The 12,222-nt window shown below is 28.2% G+C and overlaps 1 protein-coding gene across 3 annotated transcripts in view; it reads left to right on the top strand.

Moving 5' to 3' along the window:
- Nucleotides 1-12,222, top strand: part of LOC113511743 (RYamide receptor-like) — a 64,670-nt gene that overhangs the window by 8,631 nt on the left and 43,817 nt on the right. The window contains exon 1 of one of the 3 annotated variants that reach the window (XM_026895453.3): nucleotides 286-425. The exons of the other annotated variants lie outside the window; for them this stretch is intronic. Within the exon in view, the coding sequence (XP_026751254.1) occupies nucleotides 415-425 (11 nt within the window). The 5' untranslated portion in view covers nucleotides 286-414. Of the gene's footprint in view, nucleotides 1-285; nucleotides 426-12,222 lie in introns of those variants that run through there. 3 annotated transcript variants of the gene reach the window in all.

Raw genomic sequence — 12,222 nt, 5'->3', positions numbered from 1 at the left:
GGTATTTGTGTTTCTGTGATAAACATTTATTTACTGAGCGTAAATTGCAAATAAAATTGAAAATGATACGTGATGCATATAAGCGGTACTCAAGTAAATTGTCGTTATTGTAAAGTGTTTCTCGAGTATAAACATGCCATTTAAAGTGAAGTGAATATAAAAAATATCAGCTGAAGTTTGTCTAAGTAATTTCTATGTGAAGGTTAAAAAATCAGTAAGTGCGCAATGTCAACTTTGGAAGCGGGGGCAAGCACGCTAATCGTTTTACAAACAAGCTGTAAGCGGTCGTCGCGTTTTCTGCTCATTGTGTGCCTTCTATGTTAGCATAGTGAGCTAAGAACGCCTTGTTGAACAAAGAACAAAGGCAACTGCCGATATTAGCTGCTATCGTCCTTCTCGATTAAAGTCCTCGCAATGGATACAAGGTAAGAAAATTAATCATTAAGAAAATAAATAGGTAATTATTTACACTTATGTACTGATTAAATATGATAACGTAGTGTTCGCACTATTTTTAAACAAATGGTATGGCAAACAAGTTCACGTACCATCTGGTGAAAAGTGATAACCGTCCCGAAACCTACGCAATGTTCTCATGCGTTGCTAATTCTGAGGATTGAAGTGTTATGGATACAAAGGTATAACACCTCAATCCTCAGCATTTATTAAATGAACAGTATATATTTTATTATATTATATTTAACTACATATAAACCACAGAATATTTATATGTAGCTAAATATAAAAAAAAATTGTAACAGTAGTTATATCTTTTTATTAAAGACTATCTTTTTGCCTGCTATTTCGTACTCGAGAATTTAGAAGTAGAAAAATTAATGAAATTGACTACTTCTACACGGTGTATTAAGATAAAAAATACACTAGTTTTTAAATTAGACCTTCAGAAATATAATCTTGAAAATTGTATACAATTTCGTGTAGTAGTTTTTGCGTTATGCCAAAACGAACATACAGACAGACAAAGGTGTTAAAAATTATTGTTTTGCTTTCCGTTGCTCTTATTAAGACCTTTCATATTATTTTTTTCTTAAATATCTCCCAATATATTTCTTGCACAGACATTATATAATTACAACTGTATTATATTAATAAAAAGTAAGATTAATAAGATGAGACTTTTTGGTACTTCACTTAATTTGTATATTACATGGTAGTTGTATTTAAAAAAATACATATTTCCTGCATTTGTTTATTTGCAATTACTAAAATCATCAATCGACCAATTAAACACTTGAAATTACTACAATTAATTTCCATAAAAAAATGTAAAGGAAATCTATTTTAATATTTAATTTCTTTACATTCGTTCACACTGCTCACAATCATAATAAATGTTTCTTAAAGTCGTATAAAAACGGTAACCATTCGAACTAGACACAAACATCATAAAAATCTTGTGATCTCAGTAACTAGGTACGACTAGATACCTAGATACTGAACTAGTACAGATACTAAATAGATATCTCTCGTGTCAGAGATTGCATTGAATATTATCCATATTCATTAAAACTTGAGAAGTAGGTTCTAGAAAAGGAGAAACCGAACGGGTTTTGATTTGTTAAAACCGAAATCTAGTGATAGTGATATCTGCGAAACCGAAAAATTTTCCCTATAATCGAAATTTGAATAATAATGTTTATATTATTAATATTATTTCTAAGTTCTTTGAGGAAATGAACAATTTCTCAAATGTTATGGTAGAGACCGGCTTGTAATATCCGTTCTACTATACCAACGCACATCTCGTGTAATTCCATTACAGAGGATAGACCTCATAATATATTTATATCTATCTGTTCTCTACTTTCAAATTCCTAAATGCAATATACGGGTTTACTTTAAGTTTCTGTGTCAAACTTCAGCTTCGATTTGAGAAAAAATCGGTTGTGATTACATAAATGACCTCTATAATATGAATTATGTTTTTTTTTTTCTTACATTTCAGCACTTATAATAAGACAGGAATTTTGTTTTAAATAACTTGAGAAAATATTGATATAGAATTTGGCCGATGTGATAATTTCGCTATATGATGTAGTGACGCTAAAATAGTTCTAATTTGAATTCGATACAAGACACGTATTTTAACGCGAGAAGCTACACAAATAAACAAACGCAAAGTAAATAATTTCGTTCTAATTTCGTAGTAACATGGAAAATTATTGCCTTGATCTTATAATTTATTAACAATAATATTTATTATATTTATTTATTGTGTTAAAATAATATTGAATGTGTAAAGAAAAGATTATACTCTAGTTCTACACTTAAACAATAGAACGGCCTAACATCGTTATACCTAAAATAAAAAATAAGTCATTAATTGGCGTGCATTTTTTTAGGTATGCTTAATATTTTCTGGCTTACATGACGAACTTTCGAGTTCGATTATAGGCCTTACTTTTAGCTCTCACCCATCAATTTACAATTAAGGCATAAATTATTAAAGCTAATTATTTCACAACTACATTACTTTTAAACTATATGGTCTTAGTGATAATTACAAGTATATGTGGTATTCAAACTAGCTTCTTTCAGCTATTCAGATCGAGTGCATTCCCAGTTAGGTACAATAGAGAAATTTGTCATTTAAAATTTTGTAATAAACTATGTAAGTCAAATTATCCAAATGCAGGATTAACAATTCAAAAATATAAAACCTCACACAATTCATCAAGTTAATAATAACATATAATTAAACAGTAAAGTAATACTGAGATTGATCGCGATTAAGTTTTTATCTATATTAAATTTGTGATTGTTTGAAAAAAGCAACAGCTGAGTTTCTTGTCCGTTCTTTTTAGCTGAAATTGGACAGTAAATTCATAAAAATAGACTGTTCAAAAATATTTATAGTTAAAAATATGTACTTGAATAAAAATATATTTATTTAAAAATTATGTAAAGATAATTTAATTGTTACTCACACGGATATTGTCTTATTGATATAAAATTAATTACTGTCAGCTATTATAAAACACACAATGACAAATCCACAAAATAAAACTACAGGTAAATCCATTGATTATATTTCATGACCAGATGGTATTGTCATTCATATGGTAATCGATCTTCTTTTATTGTTCCCTTTGAATCTATTTTTATATTATTCTTTATAGATGGTTCGATCCGATTAAGCCTTTTTTTGTCTTTTACAAAATTTGTTAACATTTTAATCCATATTATTAATTAATTTATTACAACGTTGACTTAAAAGAACGTTCTATCCTAATAGAGGATTATATCTTAAGAGATAAGTCCGCCTATTGTATTTCGATGTATACCTTTTCTTCACAATAAAATTAATAGATAATTAGGTTTATTTATAAATTAATTAAATAATTTAATTTAATCAAAAGCGATCACAATAAACGATTTGTACTGATAACATCTATACCTATATCAAACACTTGTTTGTAGTCAGCATATTAACTCAATTGTGTAAATACTGCTATCATTATTTTCCGTGTACATCCAGTTTAACACGATTTAGCTACCTGTATGTGTATGTAGTAGCACGTAACACAGTAGGTATTTGATGCGTACTTGCTAATAAGGCAGAGATTGTTTGAATACATTTCTGTAGTTTGTAAATACGATAAAAAATATCTTATATGTTAGTTCAGAAAATGATCCATCTACGTATTACTATATATTTTTATTATAATTGGTAATGACAAATTGATAGAAAGTGGTAATTGTCGGATAGCACCATGGATATCATAAAACATATTATAACACCATCCTTAGTCTTACTGCTTGTTATTGCATAAGACTAAGATATTATAGTAATATATTATAAGTACCAGAGGGAGAATTTGTACAAAAGTCGATTGCTTGGGTACCTCTGTCCCATTCGTGTTTCAACCGTAAAGCAGTTGTGTTTGCATGGCTGCGTTTCGGTTTGAAGGATGGGATATGGCGTGAATTTACTGGGTACGAAGGAATAACACCTGAGTCCTCAGGAATGGCAACGCATGAGAGGTATTATGGGCGAAACAGTATATGTTATGTCCATGGTACTGCTCATGTCTATAGGCGACGGTTACCACTTTCCATCAGGTGGGCCGTCAACTTGGTTGCCATTCTAAATTGTATAAAAAAAAAGTTATGTCCCGTATCCTCTAATTTAACTGCTATGTTACAGCATTCTGCTATTACATAGCTATGCAAGTACATAGCTGTTTAATAACAGAAAAACGAGTAGAAAAAAGTACTTACCCGCCTACGCAAACAACTTTTGTAAAAGAAGTTTCTTGTGGTCTGGAATTTCATTCAAATTCCATGAGCCGTTTAAGCGTGATTGACAAACTTCTAAATATCTGAATATTCAAACATATTTATGAAAGAATTTCCATATCTATAATATCGATAGGATTACATGGTATATATAAATCCTTATGTGTAATCCTTATGTGTACATTATAATTCCTACCTGTCACCCTCATAATATGTACTTTATATTTTTCCATTGTCTGTGTGTTCAAATTGCTACCCCTTCTATCCTTATAATGTAGTAAATTCAACTAAGGCTACAAATCAGTAATGTGCTATAATAATTTAAATTTAAATCAATCAAACTTCATTAGATTGCATTTACATAGTACATTTTTAAAGATGTTGATTTGAGGATTTTATACGTGGTACAGCTATACGATAATCGTTTACTATTAGATGGATTATATTTTATTACTGCAATAGTAGTATATATATATATATATATATATATATATATATATATATATATATATATATATATATACATATATATGTCATTAATGATGACAGTTTAGATATATAATTATCAGCTCTAAACTGTCCACTGCTGAACTAAGACTTACATAGGTAAGTTTTATGTTCAGTTAAGGAGAGTTTTGCCAGTAGTTGCTACGCTTGGTAGGCAGTTTGGCAACCGTAGTTGGGCTTTTAAAGATGTTTTGAAAGGGACGTTTCTGCCCATCTCTCGAGCATTAGGTACCCTTAGTCGCCTCTTACGACACCTACGGAAAAGAAAGGGGTAGTCTATTCTATACCGGGACCAAACGGTAATATATGGGTATATATATGTACCATTATTGAACATAAAATAGTATTACATAATATCTACTTAATTTATATTTTATACATTTCAAAATTTTAATAAAAATATCTAAGAAAAAAGATTTAAAAAAAACTTTATACCAATCCACCTGACCGATAATAGTAGGCTAATATCATCCTCTAACGGGGAGAGATTTGGGAGAAATCCGTGATCAGTAGCAGAACATTAAGGGGTTGCCATGGTAATATGGTAAGTAAGGCAATCCCTTAACTTACAATACTTTAGACACAGATATTCTGTGATGCTTTTAACTATAGTACTCGTATATATATACCATCGTGGGGCAGTTATAGGCATGTGACTTTGAGAGTACGTGAAGTCCCGAGTTCGATTCTCGAATTTTCGAGTAGCCACTTTATGAAACAAAGTTTCTTACTTGGTTCGGTTCTGGGTATTCTAATTTGTAAGTGTCCTCAGACGTTTGTTGTCTAATCTATAATGACACAGGATATTTTAGCTACCGTATAATGAGAGCGATCGAGTGTTATTTGTTTTATAAAGTACCTAGTAACAATAATTCGTTTAGTAGTAGGTGTATGAAATTCATAATGTAATTATTATTGTATCCACATGCAATACAATAAATATCATGGCAGCGTATAGGTTATATAAATGTGAAAAACATAGTAAGGAATTTACTTTTTCTTAGGTCTTATGAAATGTATCTAATACCTTCAATATACGTTCAGGTGGGCGTGTATATAAGCTTGGTTACCCTGCTATACTGCCCGTGTAATAACATTACATACCTTTTCTTAAATTTTAATTCACCCATGACATTTTTATGAAAATTTATGAGAATAAGACTGAAGATTGACTAGCCTACAAGAACCCAAACGTAGTAGTAATACCTTTTTAGTAATTAGTATTGAATTTTATAATCTTAAAATACGTATCTACATCTTAAAGTTAACATTCTAGGTAATCAAGTATTGACTTACTGTTTAATTATGTAAAAAATAACCACTTTAATGATATAAGTATTTACTTTCTTTATAACAAAAAAATATTGTTTACGTACATCTTTGTAGTTACATTTTTGTGTAATTTCATGAAAGGAATATTTATGGCAGTTATTGATACATATATAGTTGTGCGAAATATTATACATGGTCAGATTATAAGAAGCACATAGCTACAAAATTGTTTTCAAATGTAGATACCTACTAAATTTATAAGAAAGTTTGTAATTAACAATCGCAAAATTTAAAGTGTTCGTATATTTAATTAACAAAAATGGTAACTGGATTTAGGATAAATTCTTTTGCGATTAAGTTATTTAGTGCAAATTAAGCTGTTTATTGTGTCCTAAAGCTATTTAGTTGGCGTGAGTAATGATGTTAGACAAACAATGCGGTGTAAGCAACTCATCAATCAAATTCCAATCATCTTGTATTGACGTTAGCTTTCTATTTTGAAGGTACATTTTATGAAAGCGCTCATTTACTCGTATTTTGAAATATTTTAGACGTATCGCGCTAATTTATTATAAATTGTAATTTAATAATAAAAAATACGACAATAAATCTTTTTAGTGCGATTTATATTTCATAGAAATAGAGAGCATCACACTTAATCTATAGATCAGTTACTGATCCAAACTTGAGACTAGTCAGTGGTGACATATTACTGAGTGTCACTTTAGCGCGTAGCGCGTAACGATATGAGTCAGTTACAACAGCATGAAATGTGTCAAATATTATGTGATATAGAAATCTATTTGTTGCCTTCACGTAAAGTTGATAACTTTATATGAAAATCTAAGTCTCCAAAACTATACAACAGCAGAAGTACTAGAGAAGCAGTTAAGATTTAATTATTAATTTTCGATGTAAACACTAACGCAGTAGTAACGTAAATTTATGTTAACTTACCCTAGGGACTCGGACTAAATCTAGCAATAACGTTAGATTCTGAACTAGAATTTGAATATCTCGAGTGACATTTTGAATAAATTCGGTCTAAATAAATGTTAGGCATATTAAGCCATATTTACAAGATAAATATAAATAAAATAGTAATTAAGAAATAAGATTAAAACTTACTTTATACGGTATTATTCTTAAAATTTTAGTTAACTTAGTTGTTGTATTTTGTTGGTTTATATTTTGAGTAGTTAGTGGCTGTAGGTGGCTTAAGACCGTTCCTTATGCCAGTCTATAGGGGAGGTCTATATTTAGCAGTAAACAAATAATGGCTGTAATTCGATAAGTGAAATTAATAAGTGACATTTGGCACATAGACTTTTTTTATTTAACTTATAGGGTACTTACCTGCGAGAGCAAGGGTATGAAAATTAACTACCAATAAATAATATTCAGTGATCTCGGTAGTATAGTTATTTAACATACTACATTCTCGCCTTTCGATGGTTGCAGGTTCGATTTTCGGACAAACATTTTTCGCGCAATATTTGCAATAATTTTGTTTATGTATTATTGTAATAAAATGAAATAATAAAAATAGCAACCACTAATTTTGTTTAATAATTTTATACTGAGAAAGTTGGTAACAAATCATTCGATTAATCAAGCGCGAGTCACCATAAATCGCTTAATAAATCCTTCATTAAGGTTTAAATGCCCTCTGCGCTTTGTTTTAATTTCATGCATAATGTTCCGTAAAATAGAAAACTCTTGTTTGAACTTACAACTTATATTTAAAGTTTAAAATTTTATTTAAATTTAATAGTAGGTTTATTTTTATATAAATTACATAGACATTTTAAACTATTTTTGGGCTCCGAACAATTTTTGAAGCTTTTTTACCTTTGTGTATATAAAAATTACCGATAAAAATTCTATAATATTTGATAATTATTTCTTTATTTTAACAATACTTACTTAATATTTTAAAAATGAAAAAGATTTATTGTTATAGTTAAACGTTTCGTTATTACATATTATATTTTAATGTAATAACTATCAGATTAATTTACATGTAATCGGAGCTGGTGTGAATGATCCCGAAACTAGTCGAGCTCTCTACACAAAATTATACATAGTTAAACAAGTTGAATTATTTTTATTTATTTCTTGGCACCAAGAGTGCTCAATCAGTCATATAATACATGTGGAACCTGTTTGATATGGAAAGGGATACAGACTATCCTTATATCTTTTTTTATCAATATGTCTGATATACGCAGATGAAGTTATGGACATAGAGAGATAATTATTATAAACATATTTCTTTTACAACCAAACAATGAATATATCTAGTACAAAAATATATTTAAAAGAATAATACATTTTACCGTCTATTTATAGTTACGAGTTAGTGCCGTAATTTCCTTTTATAGAAGTATTGGTAGGTGTGGTTTTATTGTTACCTACCTACACGTGGCCATTGTAATGAATGGTCGAAATTACAGGAATAGTTATGCCCAAATATAAAGTAAAAGCTTTCATTTGGAGGGAATAGTCGATGTGAGAATTATTCTCCAATAGTGAAAACACGAAGACCGTATAAAGGTTTATAGTGAAAATAAAAATGTAAAAATTTTAAATTTATAATGATAACTTTATAATACATGGATAAAGATGAAATGTTACACCTGTCTATGCTAAAGGAGGACAAATAACAAGTATGAAATTAGCTTATTTGGTCTATAGTGGTGAGTTCAGAGGAGGTTAAGTGTGCTAGATGGTACTATTCTTTGCTTGTACTAGACTATGACTATTAAAAGCATATGTGTAGTAAAATATTTCTAAAATATACATTTAATAATTAAATTTAATAGTGTTAGAAAAAGAAAAAAACTTTATTTTCTTTTTAAACACGCCATTAAATAATGTAATACTAATATAATAATAATGCACTGTAATAATTTTTAAAGAATAGATCTTATACGTAATTTTTAAAGAATTGTTTTACGTCATGTATTGTTAAGTAGAGATTCAATATTAGATGGCTTTGAAAAAAGATGATTTTATCTCAGTAGAAAGAGATATTTAAACAAATTAAAAACTATATACCCATAAACTTCTATTCTAAAAACACTTATTGTACAATGTTTATTGCTTTATGATTTTGTTTTATATGGTATATAAAAGATAATTTATACAAAAAATATCTTAGAACTTAAAACCTCTTCCTTTGGGAAGCAACTTAATATAACACAATAATTTCGTTTGTATATTTTACCCTTATAATTTTTTTTATGTTTATTGCAGACTTATTTTTTTATTGTTGTTATAAAATTTTGTTTCTTCCGCTAACTTTTCCATTGTTTGATATTATCAGTTAAACTTATATATAGCAAGAGACCATTAACTTTTTAATTTCCTTCTGGCAAAGTAACATCGGCTGCTTAGGTTAGAAAGTATAAAATGTACGTTCAAAGTTTGTACTTAGTATTCAGTATGATCAATATTTTTAGACGAAGAATATTATTGTAGGGAAACTGTTAGAGAGCTAGAGGATGTTATATTATCTATTATTTTTTTATTTGATTAAATACTAACTGAGTAACATGTTTAAGATTAACTGTAAATAAACACGTTATGTAGTATAAATTTTCTAATAGATCAAATATTGATGAAATTATATTTAACTACATTTAAATCCATCTTACCTCTTTATGACATAATTTACATGTGTGTATAGCCTAGCTGTAATTAAGGGAAAGTAAGATCAAGACGTCACTACTGACCATGATAATTTTATTTTATATGTACTCGCTTGCCGTATAAATTCAACTTGTAATTGAGCAGTTTTGTTTATCCTTTATTTTATATAAGTTATATGAAACTTTACGCATTAGCAAAATAATAATGTCATTTTAGGAAATTTTATAAAAATTTTAGTAGTCCTTTGAAAGTTAATAAAATATTTATTTAATTTTATTATACAGAAAAGATAGAGAATAAATTTAAGAAAGATAAATTTTCATACAAATTACGTGATCACTATTAATTTAACATGAAAAGTCCAAAAATATTTCTCGATATAATGTTGCGGACACTAAGTAATTTATAACGTACGTTTGTTATAATAATAAGGAGAGACAAAATTTATTACAAAAGGTTTTTTTTTTTTTATTTCTAGGAGGCAATTTATATTCTGAGCTTGCGTTATGAGTAGATACAAATGAAATATTGTTTAATGTACTTATTACAATTTTTTCTTACAATAAACAACTCAATTCAAATTTCAATTAAAATGCTTGTTGGCTTCAAAAAATATTTATTTTAACGTTCAATTTTTTTTATAATTAAAAACATGCAATATTGGAGTTTACTTATTGAGCTACTGTTTGTTTAGGATTTTTTTCGAATTCATTTAGTCATAACATTATTGTGTTCACTCGAAACTGGGTAGTGGCTATCTTTCCTAATAGTAGAAGGTAGAAGTACGAAAGTAATTTATGTCTGTTTGATTAACTACCAGTCTGTTTGATATAGATGGTATACAGTTATGTATGTTGAAGTATTGTTCTGATTTCAGAGTTTATTTTCTTATCACGTTCCATAATCTTTCAAAGCTGACAGATATTTTTAATAATCTAATTTTTCATAAAATCGCTGACATTCTGCTCAACATTTACTAACCAAGAATCTTTTCCGCATGTTTCCATATAATCTTATCTTTTTCATACCAATCATCCTGACTTCTTTCGTCTTTATACATTATTTTTCAATTTATCCTTTGTTTATCATTACGTGTTCTTAATTCATATTCCAGTTTAAACCATTTTTCAGTTTTCATTTTGTTTCTTTTTATTTTAACAATCATTGTATACTATCTAAAAGTAGGTTGGTTGCTTAATGTTTACATTTACTAGTGCAATTAATGAAATGTGTTAGTATTTATGGCACAAGAAATAAAAGAGAGCAGAATCAGTATGCTAGTAGAAGTTGCTAGAAAAAGTGAATAGGTATATTTTAATATTCATTGTTAGTAAAGCACATAATCTTAAATTTATCAAAGTTCATATCTAATTAATATTTTATATCTTCAACCAAATGATACCGCGACTTCTGTATGATTTTTATCTAACTGCCTTATCATTTAATGATTATGACGTCACATTCTTTGTACCAATATTGATTTTTAACTCTATTAAATTTCATAATATTATATCTGTAGTATTTTAAATGTGGTATGCTCTGAAAACTCATAATTTAGAGACCCCCATGACTATAGAAAATATATCTTTAATTATTTAAACTATATCCAAAATTAAAGTAAGGAACTAAAGATTAGGTTCAATGAAATTATTATTTTATATTAATATTTTAGTGTTACGTACCTCTAAAAAAAAACGGAACCCTTATATACTAAGTGAACGCAATCAAACGATATGGTCGTAAACATTGTATATTTTGATATTTGCATGGTAATCAAAATTCACAGGGTACGTTGATCATGAAATTTGGAAACAAATAATGTCTTACTGCACAAGTAAAAGGAAAAATCCGAAATCATAAATTTGTAGTTACATCGCAGAGAAATATTTTTTATGATAGACGAACAATTTATATACCCTATATATTTGTACGGAATCTTCAGAGCACAGGTCCAATTTGCACTTGGACGGTTTTTTTAATGTAATATCGCATTGGTGTATCTGTAGGATAATTTATATTGTCTATTACTGTCTGAGGTAGGGGTAACCCACTAAGGGTTATATAATTATTGGGTCAGTTCTAGGAAAGATGTGGGATGATTTAAATAAAAGGTCATTGAAATACAACACACTGATTGTATTCGTATAACAAAAAATAGTTACAATATGGAAATCCCATAAGCAAGGTAATTTACAGATTTGTTTCATAAAAGAAAAAAAATAATAATTTTAGACAGAACAAAGTAATTCGGGCAACACTTATCGATTATAAAAAAATATAATCAGAATTGACAAAGATATTAGGTAAATAAAATACACTTTAAAAATTTGTGCATTGAGGACATTCTCTATTTAAAATAGCTTAATTTAAAACCCCTTAAACTGAATAATTATTTTTTAAATCACTAGAGTTACATAAAGTTTTTATGTTGCCAAACAATTTTGTTTTATTTTGTAAAAGTAGAAGCTTTTAAAGGTAAACAGTACTTACATACCTGCTTCTTTAATGCCGACATTTTGACGTGAATTC

The sequence above is a fragment of the Galleria mellonella genome, unplaced genomic scaffold (assembly GCF_026898425.1).
Source record: "Galleria mellonella isolate WM207_F2 unplaced genomic scaffold, CSIRO_AGI_GalMel_v1 utg117, whole genome shotgun sequence".
NCBI lineage: Eukaryota > Metazoa > Arthropoda > Insecta > Lepidoptera > Pyralidae > Galleria > Galleria mellonella.
Note: the sequence above shows the minus strand (reverse complement) of the source record. Positions and strands in the feature narration are given on the sequence as shown.